Source organism: Toxorhynchites rutilus, chromosome 3, assembly GCF_029784135.1.
Source record: "Toxorhynchites rutilus septentrionalis strain SRP chromosome 3, ASM2978413v1, whole genome shotgun sequence".
Classification (NCBI taxonomy): domain Eukaryota; kingdom Metazoa; phylum Arthropoda; class Insecta; order Diptera; family Culicidae; genus Toxorhynchites; species Toxorhynchites rutilus.
In genome coordinates, this window is record NC_073746.1 from 253,188,749 (window position 1) to 253,203,698 (window position 14,950).

The 14,950-nt window shown below is 38.4% G+C and overlaps 2 protein-coding genes across 2 annotated transcripts in view; one reads left to right on the top strand and one right to left on the bottom strand.

Moving 5' to 3' along the window:
- The first annotated feature begins 5,737 nt into the window (after positions 1-5,737).
- LOC129777454 (rabankyrin-5) overlaps positions 5,738-14,950 on the top strand; it is a 48,880-nt gene continuing 39,667 nt past the window's right edge. Inside the window, exons 1-3 of the mRNA XM_055783722.1 lie at positions 5,738-5,903; positions 6,347-6,667; positions 6,731-7,146. Coding sequence (XP_055639697.1) covers positions 5,900-5,903; positions 6,347-6,667; positions 6,731-7,146 — 741 coding nt within the window. The 5' untranslated portion in view covers positions 5,738-5,899. The remainder of the gene's footprint in view (positions 5,904-6,346; positions 6,668-6,730; positions 7,147-14,950) is intronic.
- Positions 11,931-14,950, bottom strand: part of LOC129777455 (uncharacterized) — a 28,795-nt gene continuing 25,775 nt past the window's right edge. Inside the window, exons 2-3 of the mRNA XM_055783723.1 lie at positions 12,777-13,009; positions 11,931-12,657 (exon numbers count right to left, since the gene is read on the bottom strand). Of these exons, the coding sequence (XP_055639698.1) occupies positions 12,445-12,657; positions 12,777-13,009 (446 nt within the window). The 3' untranslated portion in view covers positions 11,931-12,444. The remainder of the gene's footprint in view (positions 12,658-12,776; positions 13,010-14,950) is intronic.

Sequence of the window (14,950 nt, forward strand, 5' to 3'; positions counted from 1 at the left end):
TATCCAATTTAGGGATAAGACTACGACAATTCCACTGTAAAACAGTGATATCTCCGACCTCTCTATCTAAATTAGACATCAAGAGAGATAATCATTGCAAGGAGGGGCCATGTTTGCATCAATTGCTGTAAAATTGTCTTGATTACTGGAAGCATTGAGAAGACAAGGGTTCTGATGGAGTCGGAAACATTAAAACACTTGAAGATTTGATCCAAAAGGTCAGACAACTTTATAAATCCCGATTGGGAAGTTGAGCTGGACGGAAAAACAGGGACAGTTGGGGTTTTTGATGTCCCCTCGAGTGCTGGGTCGTTCGAAGGTGAACTATTCCCACGGAAGCCAGGAGGAACCTGATTTTGCTTGTCCGCTTCACTCGATTTTTTAGGCAAGCTAACTGGGGGTATCACCGGGGGGACTTGTTCTTGAACTTTGGGAGTGGTCACATTTTTGCGCCGGGGATTCCCTTTGAAAATAAACGGTGTGCCCCCGCTAGCTGTGTCCGCTTCCATTTCATCAACTGGCAACGTGGAAAAGGTATTGTGTGTTGAGATTGGTTGTTGTTGTTGTTGGGCCAGTGGAGAAGCGCCCTTTAAAATTTCCGCAAAAGTGCGCTTCGAGCGTTCGTTTAAAGAGCGCTTCTGTTTCTCCTAGCGACTCTTGTAAGTTTCACAAGCTGAGAGCGCGTGTGGGGATCCTCCGCAATATGGACACTTATGCTCAGTCGCACTGCAGGATTTCCCCTCATGTTGCTCTCCGCAAGTGGCACAGCGCTCCTTGTTGGCACAATAATCTGAAGTGTGACCAACTGACTTGCATTTGTTGCAAGTCATGGGCTTTGGCACGAAGAGTCGCACAGGTAATCTCAATTTGTCCACCATAACGTAGTCAGGGAGGGCGGCACCAGCAAAGGTGACTCGAAACGAGTCGGACGGCATAAATTTCGTTTGGTCCCCATCATGGGAGAGTTTCCCGAGTTGGCGACAGTCCAAGATCTTTACTTCCATTGAGGGAAGCTTCTTGAACTTGCCTTTTCCTTCTTTTTTTATTTGTTCGCTCGTCAGACCCGTTTCAGTTATCACCCCCTCAATTTCTACGTTATGGGAGGGTATAAATGATCTATATTCGAGAGTGAAGTGTTGGTCAGCAACAATCTCGTTTGCGTGTTTCCGTTCATTCACGACAACCCGCAATTTGTTCGGTCTAACCCTGCGAATTTCAGATACAGAAGTGTATCTGGCCAGATCTTTCATGATCTGAATCACGTTAAGGCTTTTTCCTTTTGGTTTTGGCCGGAGGAAAACAACCCACGGGCCAGTTCCAGGTGCATCTTCTGGATAAACTCTGACACGTGGAGCGGAAACAACAGAGGGAGAAGACGAGGACGAGGACGAGGACGAGGATTGGGTTGGATCGGAAACATCAGAAGGGGGAAGCGAAATCGATGATGGGAGAAGGGGAGTGGAAGTAACAGTCGGTTCAGAAGGGAGGCTTGCTATTTTCTTAGAGGGGGGCTTGGAAGGATGAGCAGATTCGTCCCCAGAAGAATTATCTTCTTTTTGAGGGACTCGTTTATGTTTTTTCCCAGATCTTAAATGGGATTCATTATCGGAGATCTCCATCTCTGGAGATCCTCCACTATCCTCCATTTTACAAAAATTTCTGTCTTATTTCTAATATATTATTGATTTTAACAATAATCTCGAAAAAAAAATAACAAAACAAAAACAAATTATGATAATAATATTAAACGCGCTATGGATCAACACAATAGCGCAAGAACAGCTCACACGGTCACGTGATGATAATTCCCGTTAACGACAGCCACACGATGGCGATCCCGTTATGCCGATGTTCAACAGCCGCCAAGGGCTGCAAGCTGCAAGAGCGCTGCTTCCTTTGTTCCACTTCACAAAAGGTCAATTCGAAAGCGGACAGCAATGACCTTCACTCGTACACTATACCAATCGCACAATAGTAAAAGTGGCAACGCACAATAACGACACTGAACTTTACTCGTCAAGAGTTGGATAGCGAATGAGCACATGTTATGGCATCACGAATTATCACATTGATTGAGCCGAAAAATAACGGAAAATGTTCTACTACCCAATACGTGTATATCATTTGTATAATATATATGCTAGAGCCAATATGAGCGAGCGAAACAGGAGGCACATTTACATGAAAGCATATGAAAGCTTTTCGTATAGTTTGCCAAATACATGGCCCAGACAGAGAAAGACATATTCTCTTTATCCTTTTAGAAAACATTTTCCAACTTCATTTATCATGATTATCACCAACCAGCTTTGGCTATATTCGTTCTCATCTCTACATCTTTATCGAGTAGCCAGTCTACTCAACTCTTACATCTCTACTAGAACTCTGCTCAGATACCTCTCTGAGCGGAGACAGAAGCTTTCGTACCCAGGGCGGAAGAGTCGATTTGTGTACCAATATTGCTGCGGTTTACTGACATTTTGGTTCAATCAATTACTGTTGTGTACAACTTGGTGCGATTATATAGTCGAATAGTGGCTAACTTTAAACTCCATGTTAAATGTGAACACCTCCATGTGAAACCGGAATATGAAAATCGCTCATGCAGTTAGAATAAAGCAGCGCATTTTTCGATTTCAATCCTCGTAAATGATATGTTGATAAACAAATGACGCCATATTGATTTTGATTTTGGGTAGCCTATATTCAATTGATGTCTAACCCCTGCTATTTATGCTACAACCAGAATAATTCAAGCTTACAATAAGAGCTGCCAGTCAAGGTACGATCGACAGACAGGGATGTACCATGGTACTTCGCAGTGGGATGAATATAGCAAAGCACTCACTTCGTATAATAAAGAAATCAAAAAATCTAAACGTAAAAATTGGAGGCACACCTGTGAAAATATTGGAAAGACTCTCTAATGGTTTAGGAACTCTCAAAAAGAGGACGGAAAGTTGACTTCTAAAACATCGAATACCTTGAATTTAATGATGCAAGTTCATTTTCCAGGATCACTACCGGTCTTGAGTGGTAGGACGACTCGTATGGATCCACATACTGACTTGCAACAGAATCACACTTTACTGTCTGAAGATTTCAATGATCATACCACTAAACCTGGGCATGAAATGATCAGTGACGAGAAGCAAGATCTAGTGAGTTGTATTTTCATTCATGCAAGAGTCGAATGGGCAACACATTCTTTTGATCCTATTAAATCACCGGGTAATCCGTCCTGTGATGATCCAGAAAAGTGGAGGAACCGTAGTGCCCTGCTTAACAGAAATGTTCAAAGCTAGCTTACGATTGAACTATATTCCTAAGAATTTGCGACAAATTCTGGTTGTTTTTATTAATGAAGCCAACAAAAAAGATTTAAAAAAAAGTCCAAAATCGTTTAGGCCTATTAGTCTTTCGTCATTTATGTTGAAAATAATGGAGAAACTAATTGATGACTATTGGCGATCTAACGCAAAACGAAAACGATCGGTGAAACATCTGAATTTTGTTTTTGAACTAAAAAAATGATGCTAATGTAACTTAAAACTCAAAAACAAATCACGTATATTTTACTTCCGGGCTTTCCAAGGTAGTTCTCACATGCAGGAATCGTGCATTTTTCTACTTGTGTTTGATTGTGCTCTCGAATTTCCTTCTTTAATTCAACCATTGTCATTGTCAACATTTTTATAGTTTTCACTACTGAAAGAGGTAAATAAATAACATGTTATATATAAAATTGCGCAGAATTAAATTTCTGCGCAATTTTTTTTTGTTAATAGATGCACGCTATTAGTCTTCAATCATTGAATGCATTACAAAAACAATCGTTCACGTATCTATTTTCTTCATCTTTTTATCGCCGATACAAAAAATATCCAATGTACAGATTCGGATTTTAAGCACCCGGCTGTTACTTCAGACGCTACTTTCCTCCGATGCCCGAAACGTCCGAAGTAACAAAACAGTCAAAACAACACGAAGTCGTATTTCGGTCGTTTTGAGTTTTTGTTTCTTACAGTAGTTGTTATCGATTTCAGTTCAATTCAACGGGTCATAACAATAATAAACTGTCTTTAGAACGAAATACTGTTTTTTGGATTGTTGTTTAGTAGTTAGTTTCAAATTCTTATCGTGCAACGTAATATGTCCAATGTGCAAACGCGGGCAGTCAAAACGTCCAATGTAACATTTGTCGCTCCTTGGCTTCAACTTCAAACTCAAATCACGGAGCAACAGCTACGATTGGTTTTGGAGAGCTATTCTTGATCGCTAGTGGTGAGAGGAGCGATCAAGATCGATAACTTTTAAGACAATTCGCGGAATAATGTTCGGGTCTTCAACTTCGTTTTTCTCGAGTTGACGAAAATGTTACATTGGACCTTTTCAAAAGTTACGCGAGAAATAATCTTTTATGATTATAACATTGTAATTTATGGAAAGAACTACAAACCTTCCCTAAGCTCACATGGCAAAATTTAAAACCATCATCACTTTCACCGCAGCGCCGCCTAGGTGTAGATTTGTACGTTAGATCGCCAATATCAAATCGCAATATTTGAAATCGACACCACTCAGTAAATTTCAATTTGCATACCAGCCAGGGAAATCCACAGTAACAGCACTTCATACCCTAGTAACGAAAATTGAAAAAACACTTGAAGTCAAAGAGTTGCTACTAGCCGCGTTCTTAGATATTGAAGGAGCGTTTGACAGTGCATCCCACAGTTCAATAAGAAATTCTAGGATACATCGTAATTTCGGTGAAACTGTTGTGGAATGGATATTTCAAATACTACAAATAAGCTAAATAACGTGTAATCAGGGAGGGGCCACAGTTACAGTAAAAACCAGGGCCCGAAATCTTCGAAGGTCAAAAATGAGGACCGACTCTACTCTCAGTAGCTTCGCTTCGACTTCGGCAGTCACCGGTAACAAAAAGTGACTTGACTAGAAATTGAATTAACTAGTTTTGACTAGCGAGGATGACTGGTGAACTAGACTGGTCATTTTAACTGACTCGACTAATGAATACAAATCTGCCTCTTCATTCAACTGACTTCAATCCACACTTCCATTTTCTCCTGACACTAATTCATACCCGCGTACGTAATATTATTTTTACGTACATATAAAGAGGAACGAAAACATGATTTCTGATGCAAAAAAAGAAGGGGCCTAGAAATATATCCTAAGGTGGGCCAACTTGCTAAAACCACTCTTCAGCCATCTTGGAAGTCTACTGTGTTTTGTTTGTAAACAAAACACAATACGCTAGTGCCGAAGCTCGCTCGTGATCAGTCTGTCTCTTTCACGCTACAAGCCCCTTCTGCTTTCTTCCGTACTGTTTTCATATACCGCTCCCCTAACCAACTTAGTGACGAAACGGCCTCACCTAGTACCATAGACCCGTCTTGGATAAGTAATGTGCGCTACACATACAACATCCTGTCACCGTTCCGTCAATTATTCTCTTGGACTTATTTTATCGACGGTGAACTTGTTGGTGCATATGGATGTTTCCATAATAATTACATGGAAGAATAATTGACGTAACGTGTCGTGAACGTGGCGTATGTGAATCGCACTTAATTTGTTTATTCCTGTCCGTTGTAAACGCAAAAGCTACATTGCTTTTCAAAACAGTGTCTCGAGTTACAAGCCCGACCTCTTTGTTGAAAAGTCGACATTGGATTATGTCCTCGCTAAATCCCCAAATTGACACATTCGAGAAAATCTGCCAGTGTTTAATCAACAGAGAGCGAGAAAAGGTTGAAAGTAAATTCCACGAGAAGAAAGTTATGTTTTTCCTATGATTCGAGTGGCGTGAACCGATAAAAGTACCCAATAACGGAGTGTTTGCAGTGCTTTTTTGTTTTACCAGTTGGAAAGCATGGGTAAGATCATGAACGAATTACGGAATAATGAAATTTGTGTAGGTGGATAAACGACGTAACATCTTCGTTCAAGTCCACAATAATTCTCAATGTTGTGTTTTCTTGCGGCCGATTACCAATTGAATTGAATCATATTTCGCCAAAAGATGATTATTGATAAAGTCCCAAAGGTTATCTGTGTCCACACCCATTACTCTTACCACCAAACCACGTTCAGTCTGCTGACCAAAAGGCGTTTATGCTGATGTGTAACTGAGCAAATGAGTTTGACTTTCTCCTCTCTCGTCTGGTATCTTATCAAATTGTATCACTCAAAACATGTAAACAATCGCCGGTTTGTTATTGTCGGTGTTTTTCTCTGGGCCTTTTAGCTCAACAATCTGTAGATCTTTTTAATAATGGTTATTACTCTAGATTTAGTGAAGTTTTTGTATGATTTACAGCTAATAGTAACAACGATTCGGTTAAGCTTGAAAAGCACTTAAAACTCCTCAAGGAAGAGTACACAAAGTTGCAGAAAAATTATGCTGAGCTGGAACGAAAGTATAGTAAGGCAGCTGCTTCTAGTGAGGACCATGAGCTAGGTGAATTCAGCAGCTTTGTCTCACGTCTTGTGATGACCGTTGCAACCCTTTACGGACGTAAAACCTACTCGGATATTACAGTCAAACTGAAAGACAAAACCATGCCAGCTCATAAATTCGTGCTGAATGCTCGAAGTGAAGAGTGGCGCGAAGAGATTCTAGCGGAGACAACCGAACTCGGTAAGAATCGTGCGACTGTTTCAACAATTTAAAAGATCTCTAATACAATTTATTTTCCTCTAGATTGGTCTGACCTCGACGCCGATGTTGGATACGCTCTGCTCCGCTGGATTTACACCGACGTCGTGGATCTACAGCACGACTCATTGGCACTGGACTTACTAAGAACATCTCACCGTTTTAAATTGCCTGGTTTAATGGGACTTTGTGAGCGAGCTTTGGTTTCGTCGGTGTCAGTACGATCGTGTGTTAGATTTTACTGCGTGGCCGAAGAAGTTGGTGCTGCAAATTTGCTAGAGTACTGTTCTGGGCTTATCTCGACGCACTGGGACGATCTAACGCCACAAGATTTCGAGCACATGTCCGGCCCATTGCTATACAAAATGTTAAAAAGCAAAACAAAGTACCCGTTGCATGCGGCCGTGAGATTGCTTCGAGAGGACGTTGTCTTTCTCTGCCTAGTCGAGAATGATGGCTCGGTGAGTACAATATTTTTGCCAGGTTTGATAGAACTCTTGCTACACATCCATGCAGAGCATCTGTTGGGCACACATTGCTTGTTTACATTCGTAGTTTCTTTGCAGCAGAAACGGATTTAATATCGAACGACGTTCTTGTAAATTATGTGAATATAGATGCGGTCTCTCTACCAGCGCGAATTTGTTCATATAACTAACATGAATTTGTGAAACATTTAGGCAAGATATTTCCTGAGTCAGATCTTTTGTGTAACGCATATTAATTAATTTACTAGCACCTATTTCGCGATGTTCATTGAGCGACTTTCCCATTAGATTTGTATCAAAAATTGTCGGAAAAGGATTATTCACATGTTCGGATCATTATCAAAGGCACAGAGGCTCGAGGTCACGTTCGAATGCTTCCTTGTATTTTCCATGGATTGGCCAACTGATGGGTTTTCTCCGTTTCCGATCAATTTGCTTATAAAAATATTTAAATTCTCCGCAGAGCATTCAGGTACCCGGAAATTATAACTGAGAGTTGATTAATCTTTCTGGCTGAATGTGTCCTTAGATTCAACATAAACAACCGTTTTTTTGGCGGAACTAACCACCGATCGCGCCAACTCGTCTATGGGATTGGCATGACCCTTCCAGAACTCAATGAAACTTTCTGGGCGTGAAGACCTTACCTAATTAAGCAACTTGGCACACTTAGCTTTCCGAAAATTTATCTAGACTATGGAAAAGGCTAAATATTTTTGGTCATTTTTTAAATTTTTTACTCGAAAATGGTAAGTCGCACAAATTGTCTACCATCTCATCAAAATCTGAGATGACCATTTTGAGAAAATCGACTTTTAGTTTTTGAAATCGATTCTTTGATTACGATTACGATTTGTAGAATTTCAAAAAATATTTTTTCAGTATTTTTTTCTGAAAATTCAATTATTTTCCTAAAATTCTTCACTTTTTTGTAGGACTTACCATTTACGAAATTCTGAGAACCATTATATCGGTTTGGTATGAAATTGTCAGTGTTTGGATTTCGTTCAATATCGAATGATACACAATGTGTCATGCAAGTAACCTCTCGCGAAAATATAACCAAATATGAGTGTATCACAAAGTACGCAGAATAAGAAGGTAGTCTACTCCCTACTTTGCTCAAGTAGTGGTAGGCAAAGAAAAAAAGCAAAAAATATTAATAAACCATTATATAAATTCAATCGTTTTTTAATTTTTTAAATTATAACACAAGAACTGCCTCAAAATATGTTCCGAAATGATGAAATAGCAGTTTACTTAATTTTTTTAACATTTAGAACAGTACAATCATCGCACCTGTACTGTATAAATAATGCAAAATCGATAAACAAATGTGTGGAGAGGTCATATCGAAGCAGTGTCGTTCCCGTTCCCGATCCAAGGAGCGAATGCATAGTTTAGCTGAAAACATCTCCGATTAGTTTATCTCATTCGAATTCATTCTGTTCCGGCATCGCGGGACGTGGTACTTCAATATTTTGCTGAAGTAAACAAAAACTGTTCAGTATGAAATCGATAAAAAATCACATAAAACGTTACTTGCAGTGAAAAAGCGGTACACTATCGTGTTTACCATCGGCTCGACTTGCAATGTTGTCAATTTTTATGATGTTTAGAACGTTTAAAATCGATAAATATTGAAAAAACTTCAGAACTTCGAACAAATTGAGAATTTTTTATTACTTACTTCGTTGTGTATGTAACACATGCGTTCTCCGTGTGTATATATAGGAAATATCCCTTACCTTCTATTCTAAGTACTTTGAGTGGATCATTCAGATACTTGTATGGATGACAGTAATCACTTGTGTTCTTCTTATTCTTGAATGGCGTTAACGTTCCCTGTGGAACTTTTGCCGTCTCAACGTATGCATTACCTAGCGTCATTTATCAATACATAGTTGAGATTTCTTAAGCCAAATAACACGCCTTGAATGTATTCCGAGCGGCAAGCTCTAGAATACGCGTGACCACAGTGCAAGTCGGAAGAAATTTCTTTGACGAAAAATCCACTGACCAGAACGGGAATCGAACCCGAACACCCGGTATGATCATGTGAGACGCTAACCACTCGGCCGCGGGTGCACTCACTTGTGTTACAATAAATGATTAAACCAAGAGAGGAACGAACACTGTTGATTGCATATCCGAACTGTACCAAACATCGCACACCATTTTCGAAGCCTGCATACAAGTTTGAACCGCATATATCGCCCCGTTCTACTATATCGAAATCCACTGCACAGACAAGTGCTGAGCGAGAAGTGATACAAGAAAAATTACGTCATCATTCGGTCACCATTTGCGGAGAGCAGCGAATAGGAAAAAAGCTAAAACGAGAGAGTTTTTGTTTCTCACTGGAACGGTGTTGTTAGTAAAACTATGCGGTCTATATGAATATATATATATATATATATATATATATATATATATATATATATATATATATATATATATATATATATATATATATATATATATATATATATATATATATATATATATATATATATATATATATATATATATATATATATATATATATATATATATACATATATATATATATTTCAAGGGCGTTAAAAATGAAAAATATAATCTGACTACCCTCCCATTAGCCTCTATCGAGCTAAATAATCATATAGTTTGCATTCTCTGAGACTTAAGAATCAGGATCCGCTAATTAGTTGAATATGAATCATTCGCTTTGCGTAGTTCTAGGTCCTAGTCCTAGAATCTAGGCCGCGAGGTATGGGTGTAGTACATTTTCCATTATTAGAAAAAAATTGAAAAATCGAACATTTTTTAGTGAGGAGGTAAAGTGGTCACTTGTGGGGGGCAGAGTAGTCACTCGCTCATATCATGCTAGAAGTGATAGATTTATGCGTGTTTTCTTGACCAAAATTGTTCAAATCATCATTGAAATATTAGGTACATGTATGAAATGATCTAGGCCTATTCACCTAGAGTCGTAATTGAAATTTTCTAATACGTACGAAAACGTAGTAGGAAACACATAAAGTTTTTCATAATGAGGCTTGGTTTGGTTAAGGTGCCATATTTTTCCTGGGCCAAAACCACAAAAAGGACTCCTTTAAGAGCATAAGTTGATAAGGTATATCAGCTTTTGAAAACAGAACATTGTCAGTAGTAATCCTTCACTGCAGAACTTGCCACCCAGAATGCATTCAAGGCGTGTTATTTGGCATAGAAATCTCAAATAAGTACTAATGAAAATGACGCAAGTAACAAGGTGTTCGCATCGAATTTGGAATTGGTAAGAATCGGTGCGGCCGAGAGTTGGAGAACTGCAATCATGGATCGGGTTTATTGGCGACACATTGTGTACTGCTACCCACTGCTGATGGTGATATTCGTGGTTATGCTGAAACGACGGCCTTAGCGTATGAACTCTGCTCCGCGGTTATAAAATGAATGAAAATGTATACTCTGGTTGCTCGTTTTAGTTGGTACCATTTGAGGAGCACAAATAGGAACACTCAAAACGTAGCATTCAACACCTTTGGATAATGCTTGACGTTTCACAATTGTCCAATTGTTTAGTTCAAGAAAAATAAAATGTTCATTGTGATAGATGCGTAGAAATATCTTAGCATGTGCTCAGCGTTTTGAATTTAATTGTGCCCCCATATAATTCCGTTAAACGTAGTCCTAAAACTATGACATTATATACCCGTCTTTATTGCAATTAAGGAAATGATAGATTTCATGAAACAAACTATCGAACAATTGAAAAAATCTTAAGCAATAACTAAACGAAAATCCCTCGTTTTGATAGTCGATTAGCTAGTTTTCCGAAATTTGCCTTTTCATTTTCACATTAGTTCGAGCACGCGTGTTACTGCAGGAATGATAAATCTGAATTGTGATAGCAATTGATACAAAGGAACACAATTATGATTGAGGTTGGAGATCGAGAGAACGAATGTTGTTAAATGAAGAAAGCCCATGAGCGATTCATGAAGGATCGAACAGACAACCGTCAAAATGAATGAAAAGGCTACAACTCGAAATTCATCTAACGGGTCAAATGTTTAATTAATCTGGAGATCATAAAAGTTTGTCTGACAAATTTGGCAGTCATGTTTCGTTGAACTCAGAAGGTGCTATGGGATGGCTCGACAGGATAGCAAACGCGTCTTTATGTGACTTGATGAAACTGAAAGATTTACTGTTTACTTCTTACAAGCATTCCGAAGATTCTTTTGAATAGATGAAGCTGAGTGAAAGTATGATATCACAAAAAGGAGATTTCATATCTGTAGATTAAATCAGTTCGTTTTTTTTAAATAAATTATAAATAAGATAATCGACCAACTCAAACGTATGTAGGGGAACGAGGTGAACCTTGATTATTATTACAAGCCTCTGTAATTCAAAGCATAATAATCATCACTGATGATAAAGCATACATTCCTGCATATCGCTAGGTTTTCAGTTCCGGAAGAGAATCGAAAATTGCATCGCAAGCCCCACCTCTTAGTGATTCAGTGATTAGCCAGTCAGAAAAATATTAAGTTTACGGTCTAGCAGCGAGGAGCATTCAGTATATTTCAAACCGTGAAGCAGTTTCAGTGTTTCAAACTATAACATTCGGTGGAAAATTTTACAATTATAAGCCTTGAAAAATTTTTCAAGCTTTCTGAGAGGCTGAGAAATTTCACAATATAGATACATTGTGCAGTGATATGCAATAGGGAAGGCTTTTGGATTGGATGAAAGAATCTCGCGTGTTTTATCATGTTATCGTTACATTTATATATCACAATAAACTTAAAAACGGAAAACAATATTTCGAGTGTAACAACAGATGTATTATTTACGATCGATCTAAACGTATCAGTCATTACGTCATCATGTCTCTCCATATAATCAAAGTGTTCTAGAAAACAACTCCATGGACAAAGGCATGCCTTCACAGAATCGGAATGTGACCCACATTCCAATTCCATTGCACATTTGTTTTTCTGCTAAAAACTAATGAAATAATTGGAAAATCTACAAAACATCTACCTCGAAAGCCGTTATCGACAACTTTCACAAAATAAACAAAATATTCCGTGTAATGTATGTAAACAGCACGTCGTGTAAATAGAATTAAAGTTTCGTCGTATTTTCCGTATCGTTCTACTAATACTATTCGCGGAATTTAAAAGAAACTTTAGTTCAAATCTATCAACCTCTAGCTAAGCTCTGCAAAATTCGAAACTACGAGTATTTGAAACTTAATGTCTCGTGTCACGGTCGTCAGTAATCAATATTTCGTATGTATCGCATCACGTTGAACACAAAAATGACTGCCATCGCGTCCGTATGGTAGCTGTTTTTATCGACCGTGGTTGCGGAATTGCACAAAGACCCCCGGCAGAAGCAATAAGTGGAATCGTCTATCGTTTGACATCCTTCCTCGTACGGCTCCTCGATGTGGTGTTCCTTGGTCCAGTTACCGTTTTTATAAATCTGAAAATGTAATGAGCACGGAATTAATACTGGTTAAAATTCAATTAATTTTTTTTTAATGGAGAATGTAGACGCAGCCCTAATCATCCTAATCATAAAACAATAATTTAACACTCTACCTGTTCGGTATTTTTCTGCTGTGCACAGTCACGACTGATGGTTTCCTGCTCGGCTTTCAACAGCTGGAGCTTAAAGATACGCTTCACGCACATCGTTGACCACGGGCAATCAACGGTATAGTAATCGGAGTGGTCGAATTTGGAACACAACTGGGTTTTCGTGTTGTTAGCGTACCGATTCGGTGGCGCCACCGTGCAGCGGAAACATTTAATCCCGAGGGCAGTGTTTATCTCTGGAACGAGAGGAATAGTAACACAATTCTTAGTTATGATATGTTTAAATTGCTTATAGTAATCTCTAATTATGGGCTAATTTTCATATTGGCGTATTGTGTATTGTCTATGAACCGCTCAACGATCGAAATTACCAACCATACAAAATTTTAGATTGTGAATTAAGAACAGTCTTCTACCTTCAACAAAAAAATTTTGGAATGCAAAGTTTCACAGTGATAAGTGCCATAAATGAAATCCATTGGTTTTGAGAAATGCATGTTGGGTGCCTTAATTCGCAATGAAATAGAAAGAAACCTCAATGAAGGTGATTTATAGTTCGAATCGGAACTTCATACACCTAGTATGTAATAGTATTGATTTGGATTTCTTATTGTTTTACTCAAACTTTTGATTATAATTACACTCTGTTGTAAAAACGACAATCTCTGAATAATTGAAACGTAAACGAATTTAATTAAGCAACGGTGTAGTTCCCTTTGAACCTTTCGACCATGAAAATAGTCATCCGCTTAACTCTGTTATCATTTTTAACTTTAGCTTTTGTCTATTTTCGGGGATTTCCTCGACTTAATTACAGTCGTTAACCAAACACAATTGAATAACGAATTCACGAGGAATCTGAAGTCCTTTCGGAGAACTGTCATCCGTCCGATACGCATCGATGAAGTGTGACCAAACGATGTTCGAAGCGCAATGGTGAGACTCGTTTTGAACCCAAAATTGATTTGATTTAAGACGTGTTCTATGTAATCAGATTGACACGATCGAGTGCTTTTCGAACTAGTGAAATTTAAACCTAGACCTAGAGCTAGTTCTGCTTTCAATTTGGCTTTGATCGGCCGCCTTATGATTTCGCTCCTGCGCTGGTCAAAGAAATGGATGCTTTCTTTCAGAATTTATAAGAAAAATACGTTGTGAACAAAAAAAAATTGGAAGGGATTGTGTTTAGGACACGTAAATAAATAAGTAGCAGCGAAAATGGTCATGCCAAATTTCAAAAACCGACCTTGTACATTTTATTTATTGGCCCAAAAAAAACCTACGCGAGGTTTCAGCTCAATCGGACATAATTTAGGCGTGCCTCAAAGCTTTGATTGAAAGTTTTGATTTTTTGATTCTCGAAAATTTTTCAACATGAAATCGGGGTTTTAAAAAAAAATATTTTGATGCCAAATGCCTTCAATTACATGAAACGTCGAGATTTGGTGTTATCTCGAAAAAAATTTGACCGAAAATCGACCTTTTGGGACTTCCGAGATGACGCCAGATGTCGACGATTCATGCATTTTTAAGTCATTTGGCATCGACAAAAAATTAGCGTTTCCAAATTTCTTGTAGTGGGTATCCGGGACATGCTCGAAATATGTTTGGATGTGGTCAATGAGTTTCTGGTAAGTTATTCTAATAAATGAACCTTTTTGAATTCTGAGTAAGTAAAGATCTGATACGTTTTAAAGCGGGACCTGAACCAGGTGCATATATTCCAGAAACAATCCCGTCCATATCTCCTGAAAATCTATTTCTGAGCCTCATACCATCCAATTTTTGTCACATGCGGGACTTGGAAGCAATAAATTAAAAGTATTTGCGTAATTCGGGTTTCAAAGAACAATTTCAACTAGCGACACAATATTTTCATATAATTTTCATTTTTGAGAATCGTGAATTTCGTGAAATCATGCAGGAAAATGTCGGGAAAAGTGCGGGAATTCAAAAATTGAGTGGCCAGCCTGGACCTGTTTCCTTGACACCTTTCCTGAAAGGCGTGGTCCTACGTCAATAGTACATAACTGACCTGGTTATGATTATTGCATTTGATTTTTTTTGCCAGTAGACTAAAGTTGGCTGTTTGAAGGTTAACTAGCTAACTGCAGATTATAGGCTCACTCGGTATTATAACTGGATACGGATCAAGTTCAAGTGTAACAACATTGAGG